The 25,174-nt window shown below is 43.8% G+C and overlaps 1 protein-coding gene across 10 annotated transcripts in view; it reads left to right on the top strand.

The window, feature by feature from the left end:
* TEAD1 (TEA domain transcription factor 1) overlaps nt 1-25,174 on the top strand; it is a 149,472-nt gene that overhangs the window by 91,148 nt on the left and 33,150 nt on the right. For 4 of the 10 annotated variants that reach the window (XM_021403662.1, XM_021403659.1, XM_021403666.1 and 1 more), the window contains exons 3-4: nt 15,346-15,410; nt 18,356-18,418. In XM_021403662.1, the coding sequence (XP_021259337.1) occupies nt 15,346-15,410; nt 18,356-18,418 (128 nt within the window). Of the gene's footprint in view, nt 1-15,345; nt 15,411-18,204; nt 18,268-18,355; nt 18,419-25,174 lie in introns of all 10 variants that reach the window. The other 6 variants (XM_021403656.1, XM_021403657.1, XM_021403663.1 and 3 more) reach the window with 2 other exon arrangements.

The raw sequence follows: 25,174 nt of genomic DNA, 5'->3' as shown, positions 1-25,174 counted from the left end.
TTTTTTTTTTTTTTTTTTTTTAACTGAATCCTGCATGTGTGTTGCAGGTTGTGTGGGGTAATAAAGAAAAAAAAGGAAAATCTTGTCCAAATCTTCTGGAAATGTGTCTGTTTCCTGTGAAATGTGTCCATTTCATTCTTCTTCTTGCAGACTAATCTACACTCCGATGTCTTTATTCCTAGATGATGTGGTGTAGTTTCTTTGTTGCTGAAAAAATGTTGGGCATTTATGCTTGAGGTTCCTTCATGGCATAGTAGGTGTTCCTGCCTTACTGGACGTAAGTGTATAATGTGACTTGTTTTAGTGCAATCTTCCTGGGAATACAAGAGGTCTTATATTTCCATGCACCACTCTAAGATATGATCCTTCAAAACACTGGTTTTGTGCAAAAGGACATTATTTCTGGATAAAGAACCCTGCCCACTGTTTAGGTCAAATTTAATGTAATCTCTTACTGGAGGTATTGGATTTTAGGTTGTAGAAAGCAGCCTGAACTTTCAGGCCAACGATTTTTACTGAGCCCAGTATTGAATGCTAGATGGTTTTACTTCCCACATTTTAGGGTGGAAAAAGAAACAAACAAACAAAAAAAGCTCCCCTCCGCCCCCCCCAAAAAAGAAACCCAGAATCTTTTAAATTGTATTTCATGACAGACTTCATAAGAAAACATATGTAAAATGTAAATTAAAATATATGTAATATATAAAATATAAATATACATGCCTCAAGATGCCGCTGACAGCAGCTTCAACATAACCTTTCAAATTGTAAGGAACAAGACTGACCTTAAGGGGTGTCCTTAAGCGCAGAGGTTAAGCGTGCCTAATTTATATGATTTGCACTGATTTTAAGCTTCTCAAGTTAGAATAAGTTATAACAGTTAATATACCTTAGTTAACACAATTTACTCATTGTTAAAGCCAGATAAACATTTACTTCAAGTGCAACAGTTCTACTGTCTCGGTGTTTTCACCCATAAACATTTTAGCATTTTGAAACATTAGTCATTTCTATTTAATCTTGAACTGTTTGTACCCAATCTTAGTATGTACTGAGTATGTAAACCGTCAGCTATATAAAAGACCAGATGAAGCAACCAGAAGTGATTTTCTTATTTTTGTCCACTAATGTCTCTGACATACAGCCATCTTTAAGCTAGGTTTCTGTTAAAAAACATGCTCAAACACATGAAACTATGAACTTAGAAGGGAGCATTTTTTAAAAGAAGGAAAATTCTCGATCCAGTTTGCTCTCTGTTGTTCTTTTCCTGTAATCTTTACTGCTTTTTAATAAAAGGATAGAGGATCCAGATGGCAAACTTAGCTGAGGGGAGTTTTCTTCACCCACCTCTTGCAGTCGCGCTCAAATGTCATAAGCAGCTTGGTTTTAAATTCATGTTTGAATACTGCATTGAAACAGGACTCTCCCTTGAACTTTTCATTTGTCAGCAGCTCCAGAGCTGTCCACAAGTGTCTGTCTGTCTCAGTTCTCCCCAGTAATTTCTGCCAATCCTTAGCTCAGTGTTAAGCAAATTGGAACGAGGTGATGCTTTTTAAGAGTATGTCATAAAGGCTTCCTTGGTCCTGCTGCGCACAAAAGTACTTTGGCAGCAATGGAATAAGAGCTCTAAATTGAGAAGATGGCACTGACAGGGTGGACTCTTGGTAGAGAATAATGTTTGGCTTCTCTTTGGCAAAGGTGGAGACCAAGCAAAGGCATTTTCTGGTGAGAGTCGTGGATCCTGCCACATCATGCTCCTGTGCTGCCTGTACACTGCCATGCACCTTTCCAGGGGAAGTGTCCTGTAGGGACGCTTTGGTTTTCACTGTATTAACTTAGGTTTTAACCAGACTGGGGCATCAAGCGCTGACAGGTGCAGCAGGCGCTCTGAGTTTATTCAGCTCTTAAGAGGGTGAAGATTCAGGCAGTTCAGCTTCAATCATGATACTGCAGCGAGACAATGATTTGCCCTGTATAGATTTCAAAAGGTGTTTGTCATATTGACTTAAGTTTCTGGAAATAACTGCATTGGCTGTTTTCTGTTTCTTGAAGCCTGTGCACTGAGCCTTGAGTCTGCAGCTATTTGCAGGTTTTGCTGTACCAGAGATTCAGTTCCTCTTTTCTGAAGTATGGACATGCAGCGTGACTGTTTCTGAGGGACTGTTTTCATTACTCAGATCTATGCTTCTTTCAGAAAATGCTATAGTGTAACTGCAAGCCAAGTGTCAGGTGCGATCAAGAAAACAGTTTTAGGGATTTGCTATAATACTTCCAAGATTGTCTTTTTGATATCTGAGGTGTATGTTGGATGTGTGCCCTTTGGGAGGACTGGAAGAGGGATTTGAAGACACAGAAACTATTTCTCAAGATAGTGGACATAGGTTTGTATGATAACATTGCTACACAGTCATTTCTGTTGCTGTGGCTGACACAGTGCTTTCCTCCGCCTTCATTTTGGTTTTGCTAAGCATACATTGGAAGCGGGTGCCTCTGTGCCCTGGCCCTGCTGCGGTTTTGCTGGATGGAATGGGGCAGGAGGTTGTCCAGCTGGAGTGAGAGATGCCAGCATGCCTCTGTTTCCTTCACAGATATACTCTTTGGTTCGTTATTTTGAGCAACTCTATTTTCCTTGCTCCCTCTCAGCATCTTGCTGCTGATGTTCTTCCAGATGTGAGACAGAAAGGACAGCTCTGCTTTGAACTCAGCATTTCCCATTTAGATTTCATCTTCAGCAAAACACTTGGGTTAATGTCACTTAACGAAATGCCTGCATTGAGACCCTGGCTTTAACTGTAAATAAATACAAATCTGCAGGGACTGCTCAGTGTCAGATGGTTACATTGCTCTCTTCATTTCAGCACCATCGTGATGATCTTTGCATAAATTCTGTTTCCTCTTGCAGCAAGAAATCCACTTGGGAAATAAGCTCATTCCCTTACATAAGGTTTTCTAGCTTTAATTCTCCTCCCGTTCTCTTCTAGTTAGAGCTGAAGGCTGATTAATTGCAAGGTGTGCTTTTGCACCCATCGCCACCTGAGAGCCTCATGCCTGAACATACAGCAGTCCCAGGTGGACATGAGGCAGATCCTCCTGCTTCAGGCTTGCAGAAGCTGTCCTGGATGTGGCCTTCACCTCTTGAGTAAGCTTTTGATGTGGATTGCCATCTCTGTGAGCACGTCGCTGGGTGCGAGGTCGGTGCGAGGCCTCGCTGCCCGCAGGTATTGGTACAGCAGGACAAGTCCCTCACAGCCATCCGCTGGCTCAGCAAGCTGCATTTACAGCTACAGGAGGAACTTGAACTTGCTTTTCCTTTCATCTTCTGCGCTCCTTTCAGTCATTCGTTCTCACCTTCCGAGCTGTCGGGAGAAATGTTGTGGCAGCAGTTCTTCCCCGTCTTTAATTGACTTTCTGAAAGGGAAACATTGGTGCTCGGCAGTGCCAGATTTTCTGAGTGACGCGGCGCAGCGTGCCGCAGGGACGCAGCTTGAGGTATTGCTGTTGACATCAGTAAGATCAGCATTAGGCCCCCGGGGAGTGCTGCGGCACGATCTCCCACGTGGCTTCAAAAGAAAGGAAAGAAAAGAAAAAACTCAATCTCTTTAAGGCCAGGCAAGGGGGCCACACATGTTTTAATGATAGATACTTTTTAAAGCTTGTTTGCGTTTGGGTGATAATGTACTTTAGTATAGTTGGGGAAATGAGAAACTTCACACATGGCATCTGGAAATCCTTGTGGCTCACTACCCTCCTTGACAGCCGTAATGTGGCTATAAATTTCCCCCAACAGAAAACATATAACTGCATTGGCTGTACCAGAAACAGCCTTTCATTTTCTTTTAGATGAATGTGTTGTTTTACATCTCAGCCTTTTAATAGCTCCATATAAACATTTGTGAGCCTCTGAGGTAAGTAAGTATATTTTTACTTCTTGGTCTTATGTCTTATGGAAAATCAGCCTGTGGTTCAATTTACCATCCGGAGTGGGGGGTGAGCACTGATGCATTCGTGTGCATCTCACAACAGATGAAAGGGACGTCACTCTTGCGAGCGCTCTTGGTAAGTCTCTGCAGCATCAGTTTAATCGCTTCATGCATATGTTATCATAGCTCTGCTCACTGTCAGGCAGAACTTCTTTGGCAATCTGATGGCTGTTTCTTTATGTCTTTGAAAGTCAAAAACCTGTTATGTGCTAGAATGTTGGTACTGGTGCCTTTGCCAGGATGAACTTGCCAGTTGCCTTGGTGAGAAAGCTTTTATGACCATACATATGCTATACAGTGATCAAAAGCAGAGTGCTGAAAGTTTGTAAAACGAAGAGATCTGGAGCCAGCTGGGCTTGACAGAAGTTTAGGTATGGCACTGTGCATTGCCTGTGTTTTAGCACAGGACGGGGTGATTATTTCTGGACTTGCATGTGCAGAAACCTGTAACTCAGGAAGGGGATGCTGGTTGTGTTGCAGAAGGTAACATTATGCCAAAGGGGTCTGTCTCCATCAGCAGAATGAAACTGGCTATACAGTATTTAACACTTTAAAAACTTGTTTCATTTGTTGGTCTCAGCTGCTCACCAGTGGAGCTGAAGGACCACTCCTTCACTCGGTACTGCAGCTTTCCAGGTGTCAAGGTGCATCCATCCGGCCATTGGCCAAGTTAGAAGTAGGATGCAGGAGTCTAGTTCAGGGCTTTGCCCGTTTGGAGATAGCGTCTGCACAGCAACATTCCCATGGCGTGTTGGCCGTGTGTTCTTTAGGGAGGCCTGTGTGGTATGAGCTGGGTAGGAGGGCAGGGATCTGTAAAGCTGAATCAACGTGGGGTGCGGGGCTAACCTGGAAACAACAACGGGAAGGGTTGGTACTACTTCCTGTATTGCTGCAGGTGATACCTGGTTTGAGGAGAGAGAGATTATGTGGACAGAGGGGAGAGAAAAGTGCATACAGATCTGTCATTGCAAAGTAAAAACGTGCTGGGTGCCACAGACTCCAGGTTAGGCTGTGCAGACAGGTGCTGCAGAGTTTCTCTCCATGCCGCATCATACCTCAAGAGAGTGGGATTAAGAATTACACATGAAGCCAGGTTGCAGTCCGTTACTTAGTTATCCAATACAAATAAAAAGAAGGTTTCCAAAATGCGTGCTTTTTGGATAAATGCTATATAAAGTGAAAGTATGAGTTGGAAAACAAAATAAAATTATGATTTACTATGGAAGTAAGTTAGTGGTGAAAAGATTTTTTTAAAACGGCAGTTTTCTTCTGGTTCTGTGGCATGTTATACCCCTTAAAATTATTTTTAATAAAACTGCCCTCCTGATCATCCAAAGTAACCACTTTAAGTACAGTGATTTGAAAAGAAAATTAGAAACGTTACCGTACTGTAATACATTTGGCAGATACGCTAAGCAAAACTTCCTTCTGATTCTCCAGGGTACTCCTGCAGATTTTGAAAGGCAGTAGTGGAGCGTTTTGTTTTCAGTGAATGAGATGAGCGGCGGTTACGCGGCTGGGAGCGGGCTGCTGGGCTCGCTGGTGGCAGCGGTGCTGGGGGGAAGAGGGGCAGGAGCAGCCAGGCAGGCATCTTTCACCGTGATGAATGAGCAGGTTGCGAGGAGCACTTTCATACATAAACAAAACGTGTTAGGGTGCGGTATCTTTTGATTGCTCTAGCTTTTTGTTGCTGTCTCTCGTGGCTGTGCTTCAAAATAAGCAGCGGTGTTTTCTGTTCTATGACAGCTTGCTGTGCTCTCATACCGAGCTCCTGATGGCATTAAGGTTTCTTTTTCTCCTCTTGGGACAATGTCCTGGGGATCCTCTGGGCGCGCAGGGATGCCGTCCTGCCCCACCACATCAGTGGCCCGGGCAGGATCAGCAGGGCAGCAGGAACAGAGCTGATCTGGGCAGGTTCCTGTCACACCTGGAAGCATGGACGAGTCCAGCTGCTCCTTCTTTAGGCTAAAAAGAGCTGAATTATTCCAGTTTTAGGTCCAGATTTGTAAGAAATGAGTTGCACTGTAGCTGAAATGTGTTATGGGTCTCTCTTGTGGGTTCATAATTAGAGCAAAATATGTTTTGTACTGCAGCTAGAACTACATTGTTAGCTATAAAATCCCCACAAAATGTTACTTTGTGCTTGTGAAATGATTTGGAAACCAAGGTTGGTGTTGGATGTATCCCAGGCTCTTTCATATACTGGTCAAACGTTTCTCCACTTGGCCCATCTGCTGTCAGAGGCCGTCATGTAACACAAACTGCAGTGTAAATACCCTGGATGTAATGCAAATTTAAGTACCTCTTTGCACCTGCTGTGAAAACAAAGTGTCTTAACTGCATGGGACACAGACACCAAGTAGTTCATGAGCTAAGTAAACAGTTCTTGCAAAGAGCTGCAGGAAATGCCAGCACAGAGTCTGTGGAGGTGCAAATGAAGGCCCTCCCTCCTGCAGCCCCGGGAGCCATCCTCAGCTCTGACTTGCTTTAGACAGCCTCTGGACCTGCCCACAGTCCCAGCTGCTGAGCAAGGGAAGTGACCTGCTCCCTTAAAATCTCATTACAGTAAACGCTGAGTTGAGAAATCATGTCACAGCTCTTCCCATTTGTAATATCATCAGTGGGAGAAATCTACCTGCTTTGCTCTCTATTAATGCTGCAATAGGGCACGGTGAAATAAATCCCCAGAGCGAATGCAGTCTGCCATTACTGCAGCAGAGGAGTTCAAAGGCATACCTGGCAGCAGACAGAGACGTTTTACAAAACGTACTGGATTTTCTGGAGGCTGCTCACTGCCCGCAGACCACATATGTGAGTCTTGCAGAGAGAGGGACCTCAGCTCATTTACAGCTCCACACCTGTGTGTGACAGACAAATCTTAATTGCTGCGCGCAGGAAGGGGGGGAGTTCGTCCGTGGATGTTTCTGGAGTTTCTGTGTGTATTATCCAGCTTGTGTGCACTGACGTGTTCATCCAGACTTCTTTCGAAGTTATGCTGTATAAACAATATGATGCTGTTCTTCAAGGCGAGCCTTTCATTATGTTGCTTTGTGCAGCCATTTCTCAGGCTTTTAAGTACCATCAGTGTGTGCAATATGAGACTAGTCAAAGGAAACACAGCATTTCCAGCAGCTGCCTCTCGCCGTTCTTGAGTCACAGGCTCATACTCAGAACCTCACGACACATCAATACACAATTTAAAGCAATTTTTTTTGCCTTTTGGATCATTCCTCTCTGAATTCAAAAGGCTTTTTGGTATACAGAGGTCAGAAATGTGTAAGCGTTAAGACATACCTACAGCTTGAAGAGGCTGGAACGTTGCAGCCTCTTAATATTAAGCATGGACAAAAAAAAGATGCTATTTAGTCACGGTTAGAACTGTTTCCTTAAAAAATAAACAGTAGAAAGCAAACTGGCAGCCGGAATTTCTCCTCTGCAAATGAGCGTTGCTTAAACAGTCGTAATTCCTTTAAAAATGAACTTCATTTTGCCTAAGAGTACAAACAGAAATGAAGCCACCTACTGAGAAATTCTATTTTGCTAATTTTTATCTATTCTGATGCAAATAGTGGTTTTAATCCCCTTAACTCATCCATCATGCATGACAGGTCAGCCAGCCCATTGTCTGTGTGTTTGAAGGATTCTGGGCCAAATCAGCCTTTCAGTCGGTAGCGCTGGGCAGAAGTCCTGTTTCCGAACGGCTCATGTCTCTGCAGAACTGCAGTACCGTGCAAAACAAGGCAGCGATTCTGTATGCGTGTGGAAGTCGTGCAGGGTCTTTGCAGATAGGTTACTGAGAGTTCCTATCATAGCAGGGAAAAAAAAAAAAGAATGTCAGATTAAGGACATGGGGGTTTTTATATAATCCACTAAACATCTGTAGCTGATCCAGATAGATGGCAAAGGTCAAGTTTGGGGATTTTTTTCCTATGGGGATTTCTTTGTGTATTCTGAAATCTAAAATTGCTGTTTGTTTTGAAGTGCATTTTTGATTGCAGTAAAATACAGTTTATAGTAAGTAGAAAATAATTTAATTACAAGGGAGCGAAAATTTCCATGTGTTTTTGTAACATTTAAATTTTAATTAAACGGGGCTTAGAGTGAATTATAAAACCTTCTTTTGTTGAGACAACTGACACCGACAAAATCTTAATTAATGAATATTCAGAGAGATCTCTGGATCACTCTTCTTTCTCCTTGAAATATGTTCTGCCTGTGTTTTGAAAAACTCAGAAGAAAATTAATAAACATAGTTTATATGGAATATTTCCCAGCGTGAAGACCTGCCAAACAGAATCCAATGCATTGCATTAGCGTCAGTGAAGGTTTTTGAACCAGATGTGTAGATGGGTTGCCTTTGTTGTTTAGTTTAAAACTGAGGCTGGAACAAAACCAGAAGGCTAGGGCTTGACATGACGAGAATGTCATTCCATGCTACCATGAGGTCATTTCCCTTTTGCTGTATAAATTAAGTTGTGGTGTTGCTTCAATCTGGAATCATTTCGTTGTTTTGAATGCAATACGAAAAGTTCTTTTCTTTGGAAGTATCGTGATATAACTTCCATGAGTAATTGCAGTGGTTAGCTCATTAGCATCCAAAAGGATTATTTCAGTTATTTCATTTCTCAGATCTTTTTTTTTCCCTGTCCTCTTGAGCAACCTGGTAACAGTACGCTGTGCAAGCAGTTAATTTGTGTATAGCGATACTTAAGTGGCTTACTGTAATCTGATGCGTGTGTGTCTCTGTGCACACACACCACTCGGGCAGCCCTCGTAACCCTTTTAGGGACCCACGGTCTTTGTCTTATGTAGGTCCAGTCCTGGGATGAAAGCTTTTCTGCGTGGTCCTTACCTAAATCCAGAGCCTTGATTTGGGAAAGTCTAGGTGCAGGAGCTAAGTAACAAGCTCCAGAAGGTATCAGATGCCTGGTTATTTTGCTTTGTCCCCAGCCCCATTCCTTGCCCTCCTGCAAGTTCCCAAAGAGACTGGTGGAAAACCGGTGCTTGTTATGCAGGTCTGGGGCCAGTGGTTTTTGCTGCGCAGCAAGGGAAAAGCAGCACCTGATCTGGAGAGAGAGTTATCTCCTGCCTTACATTTCCTAAAGGCTGCCCAAACGGAGTGGCCTCACGCATCTGCAGACTGGGGCTAGCGAATGGTAAATTCTCAAAGTAAGGAGTCTCATCTTTCCCTTAAGGCATCACGCGCGCTCGCGCTGATGCTTAAAGGAGGGGGAAAAAAATAGCAGAAGGGGGGAATGAAGCATTTGCACGGGCTCATTTGGCAATTAAAAATACATAAGTGAAAGAATTGCCATGAACTTGCCCAAAGGGCTATAATAAATAACATCCTGCCTAACTCGTACATAAATGTGCTCTATGGTTTTGCATGAAATGACTGTGTTTGTTTTCAGGGTTGTTGGTTGAGTTGGGTTTGTTGTTGGTTTTTTTCTTTTTTTTTTTTTTAATTGTAACAGTTGGAATAGAAATAGGCTTATGTTTTTGTAATTGTGGTAAACATATTTTAAAGATTGCTATTTGATTAACTGTAAATATTACCAGTTCAGAGGTTAAATGCTGTTGTTGAAGTCATTCAGGGAAATCCAGCAGAAGTGTAAATATGGCAGAAAAAGCTAAACAATATGGCAAAGGAATATTTGCTGACTTAAGAGTGCAGGATCAACACCAATATTTTTCCAGTGATGCTAAACCTCTTGTAACTGCTAAATTGGATTTGTAGTTGAATGAAGTATCAGCTGCTGTTGGACAAGCCCATAAAGGCAGGACGGCTGGCCTTTTGTAGGCAGGGCTTAAAGGACGATTGATACGTTTTAGCACTTTTGGGATTATTGTGATTAGGAGGAAGCCATTCTGAATGATAGAGAAAAGGGTGTAAAAAACACAGTCCACAGCTGGTGAGCAGCATGTGTTTGCTATAAGGAGAGGTCACGACTAGTTGATCCTGCTGGTTCTGGCATTGATTGACAGTCAAGAAAACTTGATATTATGAAGCGGACCCTTCTTTTCTCTCTGTCTTTTTTTTTTTTTTTTGTCTTAAAGAAATGATGCGTCTGTTGTGTAAAGCCAGAGTATTTCCAAAATTTGGAAGGCTTGCAGGTTGCAAGCTGAACGTTCAGAGACCCCGCTGCAAATTTAGGTTGTTGAAACATCATCTAGAAATTAGTATTCAGCCCGGAGCTGTAAGAACACTGAATAGGAGCTACAGGAACAGCAGAGCTGGATCTGTGTTTGCCTTTTTCATACGCGTTAGTCTTAACTAAAACCCTCTTTGTCGTAGAGTAGGAAATTTATGCTAAGCGTGTGGAAATTTCAAGTTTGCCAAACTTGTTGACTGTGATGCATCTGGTGTATCTGGGATACTCGGTGTGGAATAATACGTGGAGAACAAATCTGACGGTCAGGAAAACAGTTTAATCGTTTTATTTTTATTAAACACCTGCCCCAGCAAGCATGCAGGCTATTTCATCTTATCTCCTCTGCCCACTTGGAAATGCAGCTCATTTAGATGATGTTTTTTTTTTTTTTTTTTCCATTTTGCTTTTTTTTTTTCTATTTGAAGGAGCCATCCAAGAGCTCGCAAATGCACATTTAAATAGTTGGATCTCTGACTCTTTTTAGTGGGGCTGTACCTCTTTCAAAATTTGAGTTTAGCATACCACACAGGAAAGAACACAAGCTTGCCAACTCCCGCTGAGCGTTTTTTCAAGCCTGTGAAAAGAATGAATTATTCAGCAGTAAGCATGCTTACAGCTGGCCATTTGGGAGCTTTGATGTGCGAATCAGGCGGTTGCATGAATGCCCTTATTGTCATGTTATGTGTACACAGTGTGTGAATTATTGAAAATAGTGAGGCCTGAGCCTCATCTGGTAGAGATTACAGTGCAGGCATGCTGGGTGAAGGTCTGTAATTGAAAATCCCCAGATGCTGTTTATTTGGCCTGCGTCACGTGGCCCTGTACAGAAAGCTTGTCTGAACAAAATGCTGCCCGCCTGGAAGCGCCGCCCAGCCCCCTCCAGCCCCGCCAAACCCAGGGTGCGGGCGACTTAAACACCTGCCCGTAATATTTTTAAAAGCTTAAATTAGATTTGCCTATAACGTTTAAATAGAGGATGCCTTACTTAGGGGTTTAAACTGCTTAGCCAGTTGTTGACTTACTGAGCTCTTTTATCTACAAGAGGCTTTTTGTTAGCCAATTTAGCTTTTGAGCGTCTTCGGAAAGCAGCGCTGGTGAATTTTAGGCAAGCTCTCCCAGAGTTGGGAATTCTGCTGGCAAACGGCAGCGGGAAAGCTCGGCTGCCTCGGGGCCCACAGCTGCCTCCCACTGGAGGAAAACCCTCACCCCAACCAGCCTGCACCCCGTGTCTGTGCATGGACCCCCATGTTGGCTGGGCCCTGAGTCCGGCCTGTGCCGGGCAGCAGAGGCAAAGGGACGCGGTGCTGCTGGCTGCATGCACACGGGGCCTGCCTGAGGCCTGGGGGCACACTGGGGGCTCCTGATGGAGCCCAAGTCCCGACAGAGCTTTGCCGCACTGGAAATACGGCCACAAACGTGACATAGGAAGTGGAATGTTTGTTTTAAGAGAAGTCGAGCACGTAGGTCTGCGTCCAGGCTGTGTGCTAAGTATTTGAAATACCCATGTCAAGCCACAGTCTTGAAGAATTTGTGAAAATCATAGTACACCGTTATTTGAAAAAAAAAAAAAAGAAAAATTGGTGTTGCTACTTGGTCATTACTTAAAATTTTTGCTGAGTGTGGAAACTTTATAAATCAGCTGTTCATTTTCAAATGGCTAACCAACTAAATTTCCCATACTTGTCTATTTTTATCACATTTGGATGGTGCCTGTTACTGGGAGCTGGGGGCAGGAGTTTGATTTGTGTCATTCATGTTCTAAATAAAGCCAGCTGCCTGCCATGCCGTGATGCCACCCTGCGCCTCCTCCACTGCACGGGATTGAGCAGGGACACCTGTGGCCAGCACCACGCGTGGCTGGGCCACCTCCACAGCCCACGCAGGGCCCCGCAGAGCTGCCTGCGGGGGGTGCCCCTTTTGCCCATCGAAGGGTGCACCGAGGGTGGCACCCGGAGCCTCGCAGAGTCCTTTGTGTGGGGGCTGATGCTCAGCCTCTTAAGGCTGCTTCTGGAAATAATGGTAGCGGGGGAGGTTTCCCCGTACAAGGACCCTCTGTTAGAGCAACAACTGCCTCCCGGGGGGTGGGTGGGAGCATCGCCACTCGGCAGCTGCTCCTACTTATTTAGGAGGAGAAGAGCAGAAATGTCAGTGCTCCTCGCTGCCTATGAAGTGTCTGGGATTGCTGTCCTCTCCCTAGTTCAGGGCGATGCTCCTCAGAGCAGGCGAAGGGAGCCCAGGTGGGGCTGTTAGCCAGCAGATCCCCTTTGTCCTTCCAGCTGCGACTGAGAAAGATGTTGTGTTGTGTAAAAGGCATCTTCCCCCGTGTCAGCGCAGGGAGAAAAACACATTTTGCAATTGCACTGATGGCACAGAAGAGTATGACAGATAAAGACTGAATTTAAAAGCAAAACAAACATCCAGAAAAGCCCATATAAAATACTTCTTGTGGTTCTCTCCCGACCCTTTGAAGATCCCTGGAAAAGATTGCTGAGCAGTGAAGATATTTTATCTGACTGGTCACCTCCCCACACCTCTCTTTCATACCTGAACCAAATCATTCAGAGTAGGAGACTGTCACAGTAGATGACAAGAAGAAGGAGCTGAACATTTACAGTTCATAAACCTGACCTCTCCTCTTCTACCAGGCAATTTCCCAGATATATATGTGACAGGGAGAGAGCGAGAGGGTGTGTATGGAAAGTATTTCCACAGCTGAGCCCTTCTTAGAGAAAAACAGATCTGTTTATTAACTGACATTTTTCGCCCTCATGTTTATAGTGGACTGTTAAAGAAGTTTTTGAGCCTCTTTTGTTTCAAACTCTTCTCATTCTCAGGAAAAGGAAAGGGAGTTTTTTAGGGTTATTTGTCCTTCCTTTCTTTAAAATCCTCTTTTGGCCTTGGTGGGTCAGGAGATAAGATCTTTTCTGTTAGTATCCATTGCAGCTGGTAAAGAGGAGCATCAGCATTTGGTAGATAACATAAGGGCTGTAAGCTTTTACTTGGGGGCACCTGTCCTGTGTATGTCGGGCAGTGCTTATGTTTGTGTTTATGGTCTTCTGGGGGTCCAAAAGAGATACCATGTCTTTTCAGATCATTCTGGCTACTCAGAAGATATTTGCTGAGCCTCATGAAGCTTTTGAATATCCCCTGCTCTGGCTAAGCAAGGTGCATATTTCCGTGTTGAAAGTATAGCTGTAAGGGAAGATTAAGGCTGTTGCCTTGATCGCCTTCCACTGTTCTTTGTAGAGCTCCTTCTCCCTGTCACACTATTCCACCTTGTATTGACTCTTCTTGAGCTGGGCTTCAGCTGGACCTCTCCTTAAGGGAAAGCCACAGTCTTGTGGCATCTCATGTCTCAGCCCAGCAGAGACATCTCTCTTGTGGCATCTCATGTCTCAGCCCAGCAGAGACATCTCTCTGCTGGGCTGGAGAGGGACTGGCCAAGCCCCCTCCTGATTCCAGCCAGAGAGCTTTCATGGATGGACTGGGGCCTAAGTGGAGAGGGCACTTTACTGATATTTGGAATAATACAGTCTAGACTTTCAGTGCTTGCTGTTTTTTTTATAAAAGTGCTTTTCCTGTCAAGTGGCTGCCTGGGAATCTGAGCTTTCTTTTAAAAATAGTTTTTTAGTTCTCTTGACTGGGAAGAATACTGTGAAGCCATGAGAAGGTTTAACTCTTCCTGCCTCAGCTGCAGCTGAGGGCTGCACGGAGCTGCCGGAACAGACATAGTTGGCTGGAGTGACCCGCGCTGTGACCACAATTCCTCTGCGTCTCAGAGGGATGCAGAAGGGCTGCTGCTGGGCTGGCAGGCTGCTGCCCCTTTGGGCTTCCCAGCTGCAGGCAGTCAAGTGTGTCCTCCTGTTTTTCTGTTCATTTTTGTCTGCTCGTGCAGTGCTTGTTAAAGGCACAGAGCAGAAGTGAAAGGTTTTGGAAGACTCTTGGCCAAAGCTTGTTTAGTATTATATGCCATCATCATAGGCCGTTTTCTCTTCCTTCTCGTTGCCATGGCCTCGGGATCTTGATCTCTCCCTCGGTTCTTTTTCCCAGGCTGTATACTTCTTCATCGAAGAGCTTTTCCTTTTAATGCTACTGGAGGTTGGAACAGCTCCATTTCTCTCCTTTCTACACTCCCCAGCTGTGTACTCGTCCACTTTAAAACAACTTGGTGGGTGACAGGTTATTTTCTTAGCCTTCCCATTTTCAGCTCACTTCGAAATCAGTTTTCTCATTTTCTACACTTGGGCTTTTCCCCTGTGCTGAATGCAAATAGCTCCGTAACTTAGGACTTGTTAAACAAGTATATTTAAGTTATTACAACTCATGAAGAAGTAACATAATATGCAGTGAAAATAAACAGGGCACCATATAAAACTTTGTTATCTTCCGTGTCAGCAATATTTAGGAAGGAAATTATTTGGAAAGAAAATATTAGTTCGTATTAAGTAGCGCAGTGTGTGACTGAAGAAGAGTCAAATAGCCATTTTAGACGCTTGGAAATACTCTATATTTCCAAGGGAAAAAGAGCTCTAAATAACAAACCACCGTGTTGATCAGCCCTGCTGCAGCGGGAACTTCTGCACCGCAGGGTTACCGCTCTTGTGCATGGCATTAAGGATGCAATTTACAACCTGGTGAACTGAGACAGCGATTTCAGTCAGTGGAAGAGGCAGAGTGCTTCCCAGTAGAATGGGAAGATTTTGCTTTCCTCCTTGAAGAATTAAGCTGGAGAAAAAGCCAACACAAAGTCGTAATATCAGACTGATTGGTGCTTTGGCTTGAGTGGTATGTGGTCTTCACAAGATCCAGGTGGGCCTGGGGGGCAAACACCACCCGGTGTAGTTGGAAGATGAAAAGGGAGAGGCCAGATCTCGTGTCGGCCCTTGGGATGGGTGGTCCTTAGCCTGAGACCATCCTGGTCAGTGGCCATAGTGCTGCCTCTCTGCCTGCCAACAGCTGCAGGTCTTTGGTGGAAAAACATTGCCTCTGTGCACAGTTCGTGGGGCATATACAATGTCTGTTAAGGAGAAGGGAGAGAAATACTGTTGAACAATAGGAAATATGGACAAATAGTTTGCAAAGGAGAAGCGGAGTAGGTACAAGAAAAGGTCAGTCTCATATGCATGCGGCTCATATGTTTCAGTGTCATATTTTGATGGTGTTTGTGGGTGTGTTGTTGCTTGTCCCTTACCGTTCGTTTTTCTTTGTTGCAGGTAGGAATGAATTGATAGCCAGATACATCAAACTTAGAACAGGGAAGACACGGACCAGGAAGCAGGTAAAATAACCCAGTGGGGAAGTATGCGTTTCGGTGAATAACAAAACATGGCGTTTTTGGCTGCAGTGGCTGTCTGTGCTTCAGCTCTGACACGGTGGTGTATCGAATTCACTGTTCTAATTAAATATGGTCTTTTTAGAAAAATATTTAAAATTCCAAATTTTTTTAATGTGCATCATTTCAGTGACAGCTGGAGGTGCACTTTTCACTGGTCTATATGTACACGAAGCTATTATCCCCCTGTATTTGGGGAAGAAAAAATAAAGTCAAAGCAGAAGCATATAGCATTGTTCCTTTTTTCTCTGTAAGGATAATTACAGAATGTAATGATTATTTTGAGATGGTGAATAACCAACAATAATTTCTAAATGTCCAGCCAATTCACCAATATAATAAAAGTTGTGATTATTGGATATGAGAGGTGAATGAATAAAAATTATCTAATGAGACTGATGCTAATCGTGCTTTCAGCTCATGGGCAGTTCTTGCTACAGGATGAAATAATAATAATAAAAAATCCCCAAGGAGCCTTCAGGCTCCTCCTCTGTGACCATGGCAAGATTTCATTCATCAACAACTTAGAATATACCTTGAGCCAGTCTTAAGTCATTTTTAGACGATTATTGTGTAACCATTAACTTAATCCCATATGACTAAATCCTTTAATTTATAATATCCACTGGGCTCAGCAGCCTTCTGTATAGTTTGTGTGGTGATTCTTAAACACTTGTGCTGTTTCAAAATGCTTCACAAATTGCAGTCTGTTTGTTTTCCCTGACGTGAAGTTTGAGATTCCCCTCATTGCCATCCACGTGCATGGCAAAGGAAGAAGGCAGCAGCTTGTACACTTGCATACTGTGCGTGTTTCGTAAAGCAGAGAAAGGTGACGCTGAGTCAGCACACATAAAGATGGCCTGCTGCCAACCCTCGTGCTTAAAGCACTTTGAGCTGGGTGATATTTTGCCCTGGGTGGTATTCTTTGTCAGCTGGGGAGAAAGCATATGTATGAGGGATGAAAAAAGCTATGAGAAAGGAGAGAAACTGCAGTGCATGGAGAAAAGGAACAAACAAAAGATTGGCAAAGAAATCTGCAAACAAAAGGCAAAGGCCTGAGCTCTGCCCTGTTCTGCTCATGCAGACTCCCCTAGTTGGGAGCTACACTGGGGATCTTAAAATGGCATCAGGATTTGAAATGCCGACTGGGCTGGTTCCATGTCCAGTGTGTGCTAGCAGAGCTGCAGCGAAACCAAGAGGGCTGTGATGGCTTGCACACGGCCTCTGCTCTTGTATGTCCCTCTATAAGGTTTCATTAATCAATTTTGATAAGCATCTAGAAAACTTTGTCATTAGTTCTGAGTTTCAGCTGAGCAATGAAATGTTACGATTGTGCTTCCTGTATAACCTTTAACACCACTAATATTCCGCTGAAAGCAAAACAAGTGAACACGTGTCAAAACTTGGTCTACGTGTTCGACCACAAAATTGCTTAGTAAGCAATTGTATAACACTGAATTACTGCAGACTGGTTCCTGTGCTGCTTCCTGGAGAACTCTCTGAAGGTGGCCTTCAGGGGCTGCGCTCATTTATGCATTGTTATTCGGTTCTCTACTAAAAATTCAGGCTTTTTTTTTTTTTTTTTTTGTGCTATTGTCATGGAATAATCTCACAGAGGGAGGAAATGAAGCTTTGTTTCTCCTTTTTTTTTTTCTTTTTTTTGCTTGTATTCTTTCCCAGACAGGAATTTTAACTAACTCAGGAAAACTGTATGACACCTGGTATGGTATGCTCTGGGTCAAATCAGACTAAAGATTTTTCTTTAGCAGTTTTTCCCATCACTGCAGTTTTTAAACCTTCACGCAGAGGTCTGGGGGATGCTGAGCAGTACCAAGCAGTGCTGGGCAGCATCTCTGAACCCTCAGCATCAGTATCATGGATTTCAGCTCGTGGCAGAGTAAACAAGAACGCGAATCAAGGCCCAGATCCTTCACTGCACAGGCAACAACTTCTGGGCAATGAAATGGTCTCGTGCAGGAAGGGTTTACACACATTTCTGACCAAAATGCAAAATGTAATAACAGACCAAACCTAGACATTACTCGAGCTGATGCCCAGTTACTTGTCTCCGCTTACATGAACGTTTTGTGGGCAGATTTGATGCTGAGATTGCAGAGAAAGGCAGAGTGGTTTCTGGGACTGTGTTGTGCCAATATTTTACCATTTGTTCCAGAAGTTGGAGCGTTTCAGTGGGGCCGAAACACAGCCTGGAGCTCCTTGCTGGAGCTGCAGAACCCAATACGAGTAAATGGATACAACTTCTCGACGCCGTTACGTCTTCAGCCTAGTGCCCAGGGGTCAGGGTGGGCTTCTGCAGCCCTGGCAGAGAGGTGGAAGTCCTGTGGGCTCCGTGCCGCAGAGTGCGGGACCCGCCTGTGGCTGGGGTCAGTCCCAAAGCACGCGGGCTGCAGCCAGCTGCAGGCTGTGTCCTCTCTCTTGTAGCTGAGGGCACAACCCAGTGGGCTACGTGTCTTTTTTCCTTAATCAAGTCACTGCAGCGATGACCAGTATTGTTAAGCCTCAGAGCTAAGAGCTGGGTATCTGGCTGGGAATGTGGTATCTTTAACAGCAGAGCTTACTGAAGATGCAAATTACTCAATTCCCTCGGAAAAGTTTTTTTTCTTTTTTTTTTTAAAAGAGAAAAATAGATATTTTAAATTTGATTTGCTTTTTGTTTTTCTTTTGTTTGTTTGTTTTTTTTTCTTTTTCTTTTTTGTTCCTATAAACCTGAACAATGTAGGTGTCTAGTCACATACAGGTCTTAGCAAGAAAGAAAGTTCGAGAAATTCAAGCCGCCATTAAGGTACGTTTGGCTTGCCCAGTTGTAGGGGGCTTTTCATCTCCATGGTTACAGGCTTTTCCTTTGTTTCCTCCCTTCCCCTACCCTGCAGGTGTCTAGTCACATTCAGGTTCTTGCCAGAAGGAAATCTCGTGATTTTCATTCCAAGCTGAAGGTATGCGCTTTTCTGCTTTTGGGCTTGTGGTTGCTATGCCTGTCCCTTCCTCCTCCCCGCGGTGATGGGCGAGCTCCTGGTGCTGCTGTGCCTGTAACCTCCTTTTCCTGCATGTGGTAGCTGTCTGCGTCTCTTTGTGTTTAATCTCCGGTTTCTGCACTAGCATCCACATTAAAAACGTTGTTTTAACACTGTCCAAATGCAAAGTGAACTACTCTTTGTAACAGCTCAGCACCTAAACCTGATTTTTAACCCATCCGTTCATTTTTGGTTTAATTTTTGAACAGCTGAGTGCTACGAGTGTATTTACATACACGAGGTTTTTATGCAGTTGTATAGATGCTTTTTCATTTTCTTTCCTTTTTTTTCTTTTTTGTTTTTTTTTTTCAGAGAGTTAGGGTAATTGTTTTCCATTCCCAAATGTTTTTTGTCTCTGCTTTTGAAATGCTATCGAGAATACTTAAAAGATTGTGCCAGAGAGCACGGCTTACCCAGATTGCTCTAGCTATAAGATGTTAATAGTGTGCAATCTAGTATTGCCTGAAGTTACATACTCTGCGAAATTCTATGAAATTTTATTTTTTTAAAGTAAAATGTTGGCATTTAATCTTTGGAGAGCCTCAGTCAGAGCCCTGTCCAGGGAAAACTAAGTATGTTTTCTTAATCTGACGTGATGAACTGTACGTGTCCCCGTTTTCCCTCGTTTCCATACAGTATATTCTAAGGCTAAAAAGAAACTCTTGGAAATGTTTAATGGGGGTTTCTTGGATGGCTTGTTTTTTCAAGTTTTCCAGCAGAGATCCCAGGACTCATTTTGCTTTCACATTACTTAAAAGTGGAAGAGGGGGGTTTTGCAATTTTTGCCGTGCTTTTTTTCTTCTTTTTAATGAAAAGCAAAGGAACTTGTAAATCTTTTCCTTCCATCCTTTTTTTCTTTTTGTTGATTTTTATTTTCCGTACGAGAACAAATCATGTTTTTGTTCTAGCTGAAAAGCGAAATGTTTCAGCAAGTCATTTCACGAGGCTAAGTGGTGAGCGCTGCGGATGCTTACCACAGTCCTGGAGCTGCAGCATATAAATAACAGCCTGGCTGTGTAACAGGCCTTCTTGACAGAAGCACTGGGTTTTTCATCCGCAGTGGGCAGCATGCTGGCAAGCTTGTATGGCTGTTGGTGGCTGGCTTTTTAGCTGCACTGGCTGAGCAGTTGGGGTTCGTAAAGAACAACTAAGACAACCTAAACATACTGCTTTTTAACAAGGGTGCAATAATACAGAGATATGTAGCATTTTAAGCTTAAATTGTCAATCCTTGATGCCTAAAATTACATACATCAGTAGGTGGCCTTTCTGTAAGAGGTGCTCAGCACCAGCAGCTCTCAGGGTGTTTTATAGGGCTGCTGAGCACCTAGGGCTACAAAAACCAGGAAACGCACCTAGCTACTCAAGTGCAGACTTAGGAGCCTAGCAAAAATATTGGATTTGCTCTTCTAAAATATTTCCTTTTCTCAGTGCCAAAAAGAACTTAACAAATGAAGACCTTTCTTAAGCAAAAAATGTTCTCAGTTGCTGCACCTGCTATCTGATTTTTGTCGGAGCCTTCCAAAGGAGCAAGCAGCTAATTACCATCTAGTAATATTTGAGACCTCTGCCCTAGGTGGCATTTGCAGTAAATAGAGCCCCCAGGGGATTTTTCATCTTGAGGAGTCGCCTGAAGAAGGAAAGATCTGTCGGGGCAACAAGATACTTCACAAGGCCTTCAGACCTCCCTGCTCGTTCCCAGCCATCTGCAGGTTGCAGCTCTCCCAGGGCCGAGCGGAGAACAGGGGAGCCGCCATTTTGTTGTGAGAAATTCATCGATACGTGAAGAGCCTCCCACAGCCACGTCCCTGCTGCTCTGCGGAACACGTTTGCTTCAGAACTCCCTACAGCTGCTCTGTGAGGATGGAGAGCGTGCTAGTGACGTAAGGCTGCCAGCCCCTGCACTTAGAATACTCTCCAGGTATCACTAATGGCAAAATCTGCCCCAGTCTTCCCCAGCAGGCCCTGCTGGCCAGCAGCTGTTCTTCCTGCCCCTGCTACCTCTAGGAAGTCATCCTGCACACAAGATTTAGCTCCCGCAGGAGCCCCAGCGCAGCCCAGGTGGCTCCTTCAGGACCCCTGGCCTGAGGGGTGCCCAGAAACCTCAGAGGAGCCGGGTTCTCCCCATCTCCCTTCTCTCTTTCTTTCTGCTCTTGGTCGCAGTGAATAAGGTGCCGTGGCACAGCATCTGCACAGTACCCTTCCAGGGAAGCTGCAGCCTCCCCTGTACTACTACCTGTATTTCTCTTATTATTCCTTTATTGAACCATCCATATTTTCCAGTGTCCTTTGAAACAGAGAGCATTTGCAGATGCCAGAAGTGTATTCACCTAGCATTCATTTCGCATCAGTGATGTACTTCTCAAGTGGTTTTCAATGTGGACTGCTTTGGCAGCAGTTCAAACTGCACCATCAGACACCCCAGGAAGGTGATGGACTCTCATTGTCCTAGAGCAGTGCTGCCAGCATCTCCTGGTGAAGGGACAGCCAGAAAGGAGATAGCCAAGGGAAGAAACTGCTTCTGACTCAGGTCACTCTCAGCTGTTTTAACAGTGAGCTATCTCTTCCTCGTTGTAAAACCCTGTAAAACTCTAAAATGCTCAGTTGGTGGTACGTGCAGGAGAACAACTACTACTGAAAATAACAGATGCATCTGCTGTCAGATTTCCCACCTACAGCCTGAGAGGAAAGCACTCTGTGGATGAAATTTGGAGATTCTTCATGTCAGTCTGTAACTATTGAGTTCAGTCAGCCCTGACCTGAGGCCCTTTCTATCTCCCATAGAGATTTCTTCCTCTTGCCACCAGACCTCCCAGCTTTGTGCACCTCCTGCTTGTGCTCAGGGAAGGTTATTGCAGAGAAGTTGGTGCTTCCCTGTGTTCCAGCGTTGCATTAGCTGAAATAATCATGAGCAGAGACTTGAGGATTGCAGGGGCATAGTGTTGTGGCCCTCGCTCCCTAGCTGATATCCTTTGCTGGCAGATATTTTGGTAATAGCATTTCTAATTGATCTTTTGGGATCCAGACAGTCTGTCCCATTGACCTCAGTTCCTGGTCTTTTACTGACAAACAGTGTAACCAGTAAGTCTTCTTTTCCAAGTATCTTCTGGGTTTATTTTAGACCAGGAGATATTTCTGTCTCACATTGGTTTGAACCCTCGTTGTGGCAAGGAGAGGACATGTCAGATCTTCCTGTGGTTGTCTTCTGCAAAGTCCATACAGATGGAAAGATTTCAGAGTTATCTGCATGACATTGGATATATCTGTCTGTGGCATTGGGTAGTGTATTACTGAAGCTTGTCTAAGAGAAGTAATCTTGGCTTCTTGTTGTACTGTTCCCTTGGTCCAACGAAGTCCCATTTCTATGAGGACACGTGACTGCAGGTGCTCCAGATGGATAGATCCTTAGCCTGCAGAAGGAGTTTTACCTGTAAGTGCTGTTGCTGCATTTCAGGACCACCAATGGAGAATGCCCTGCTGGCCCTTCCAGTGATGTTCTACATTTGAATTTCTTTTACATCAGGAAAAAAATCCCGTTTTAGGGATTTTATCTTAATTTTCTGAGGTTATTAAAATCTTCCTGAGGTTGGAGAAATTTCATCTCCTGAAAGAGGAAAGAGAGGCTGGGATAAAGTGGCCCTTGGAGACAGATCTGAAAGGCGGCTCCTCTTCATGACATTTCCTCTCGTGCAGCAGAATTTTTAACTTATAATGTTTTTCCTTGTAAAATACAGCAATCTGTAGTGTTAGGTTGCAGCATTTCCCACCTTTGCACTGACAGGGAGCCAGAATCATCTTCAGGAGAAAAGATGGATTGGAAGTTTCGCCCAAACAAAGAGTAAAGGTCTTCACAGCAGGACACGCATCTATCTTAGACTTTGATTCCAGATATGTTTTTCATAGAGCAAGATTAATTAGACAGAGACAAAAAGAAACATTAAAATGCCTACCATTCACACATATATTACATGTTGTAAAATCCATTATTCTACATTCCACATCGAGGGATAAAAAGAAAATATTGTTAATTATAAAATGCTAAAGATAGCTCTATACTTTTTAAATGAACAATGATAAAAGCCTTGAAAAATTCCCTTTGATGTGAATGGAGTCTTCAGCATTTTGAAATACAATAAGATGGATTAATTGCTACTCATTAGGCAGCAAGTTGGGACAGCTTTGAATGCGCATTCTCTTCTTGGCATTAGCTATTGCCTGGCTGAAATAGCCAGCTTTTGTATTTACTCCTGTCTTCTCTAATAATAAGCAAATTGGAGATCAGGGCTAGAAACACTGAAGTGCTCTCTATCTTTTGTCCAGAACAATTGTATATTTTCCTGATTTGTTTATCTTTTTTGAGCTACAGCTAATTATTGTAAAGGTTATTTGAATCAATACGAGATCTGAGCAGAAATAACATCTGCAAAATTGCTTATTAGGATAGTATTTATGCTAGTGTTACTGTACTATCCATTTTGTAGCATATTGTTGTTTCTTCTCTTATGTCATATTTTTTTCCTTAGAAAAGTTTTGTATTTTAAATATTCATGCAGGTTTTAGGCTTTCTTGAATTAATATTGTCTTCTGTTGTGCATAATTTTCCTCATGCTATCTTAGTTTTTTTTTTTTCCTAAAGTCATAGACAACATGGTATGCAAAGCCCCATTTATCAATCTAGGATAACAGTTTTTTTTTTTTCTTGCTGTAGAACTGATTGATTGAATTGTTCTGCTGTTTATGTTGGATTAAAGGAAAGTCGAGCACAAATCCCTTTGTGCTTGTCACGTAGAACACTTGTTTCACGTGGGGCTTTTATGGATATTAAGAATTATAATTGGATGATACTGGGGCGTTATTCTTATCTAATTTAGCTATGTCTTTTGCATTCCAAAACTAATGGGTGAAAAGTAAAACTCAAGGGCCTGATTCATTAAAAGTTACACAGTCTCCTTTCATTGGGTTCTTAGAGCTTACCCCTTCCTAAAACAAAGTGTTTGCAACTGCAGCCCAAAGCAGTCAGCTAAAGCAAGAGGCAGATCCTGTTCTCCATTATGGTGATTACGTTTTAGGGATTTATTGGAACTACTCCAGATTTTCATTGATTGCAACTCTAAATCCACCTCAGTAACATCTCCAGTTACGTAGCACAGACGACTTTTATAAGTAGAGAGGATGACAGTAGTCAAAGGGTGCAGCCTGTTACTTACTACAGCATCATTCTTGGGCATCAGCAATCCCGTCAGAGCCCGTAAATTAAGTGAGGTCAAGCCAGGGCAGGGCCAGATGGGTCCTATCCAAGGAATAGTTTCAGCTCTGGGGGAATTTAGTGATTTGGTGGGAGCTACTGTCCACCCACAGCTCCTGATGAGCCTCACCACGGTACTCTGCAGCATGCTGGGCCAAACTTTCGTTTTATGTACATGGGTACAAACCTCCTTGACCAGAAGGGATTTATTCCAGCTTCACACAGAGGCACACACGAGCAAAACCAAGCCCTTCTGTCTTGGACAAGATAGGAAATCCAAGTCTTAACTCCTTGCGGCCATTAAAAATCCCACAACGTTCCTGTTTAGAGTAGGGGTGTTAACCCATTTGTCCTGGCCAAATTCCAACCTGGGTAATTACTGTAATCTGTCTGTTTAAATTACCCCTGCCGTTTTAATTGGATATATTACTTCTCTTGCCGCCTAAACTGTGATGTAATACCATTGTGTGTTGTTAATCAGTTACCAAGTTTCATCCCAGAAGCAGCAGACTGCAGTGGTAGGTGGGAAGAGTCATTCCCTGCTGGTTGCAGGCGCTCTCCACTGCAGTACAAAAAAAGCCCAGTATATTTGTTTTTTAAAGTTGTAGGCAAGCTGATATTTCAGTTCAAATAAACAGCTTCAAAATGTGGTTTTTCCATTTCTTTTTGAAGCCTGTGTAGTCTGCCTGGTTATACATGCGCAGCCCACCACCTGGAGCTGGAAGTGCTCTGTGCTAGTAGAATTCAGGACATCTTAACATTTGGTTTTGGTTCTGAATTTCATTTCTCCCATATTTCAATGTAAGTTACGGTTACTTTTAGATATAACGGTCTACTGAATTTGCATGGGTTCCTAAACCTACAAAAGGTGAAACTTCCTATTGATGAATGTTGGCTGAGTATCCTGATGTTCAGCAGAACTGGCAGATGTGTCACCATGGGGAAGTTCTATAGAGTCCGTGAGACTCCCCAAGATGAGCCCTCCTGCAAGGGATCTGTGCTGAGCTGGCACCTCTCTGTTTTGCTTTTTCTCCATCTTCCTAAATGTAATCAAAGGACCAAAGAGTAGCCACCACCAAATGCAGCAATGGCCAGAAGAAAGGCATGAAAGAGCCTGTAGTAAGAGGTCCCATGCCAGAGCACCCCTCGCACCCTCCTGCGCTGGGGCGGGCAGGGCTGGGGTCAGGTGTGATGGTCATGGTTAGAAGGGAGAGCTGCAAGTTGGTGAGGCAGCCAAGTTTAGGTAGCGCACAGCAGCAGGATAGAAGCTGCTCTGCAGATATAACATGAGCTGTGGCACGGGGGTCCAGGGGCTTAGGTCATAAAGCAGCGTGCTGCCCTGCCACAGGTGCCAGGGGGCCACAGCCCCTCCTCTGCCCCTCTGCTGCCAGGGGCTCCTCTCCTCTCCCAGCTCAGGGAAATGAGTGCAGCAG

Source organism: Numida meleagris, chromosome 6 (genome assembly GCF_002078875.1).
Source record: "Numida meleagris isolate 19003 breed g44 Domestic line chromosome 6, NumMel1.0, whole genome shotgun sequence".
Lineage (NCBI taxonomy): Eukaryota > Metazoa > Chordata > Aves > Galliformes > Numididae > Numida > Numida meleagris.
The sequence above is the reverse complement of the archived record's forward strand: the minus strand, read 5'-3'. Positions and strand labels throughout refer to the sequence as shown.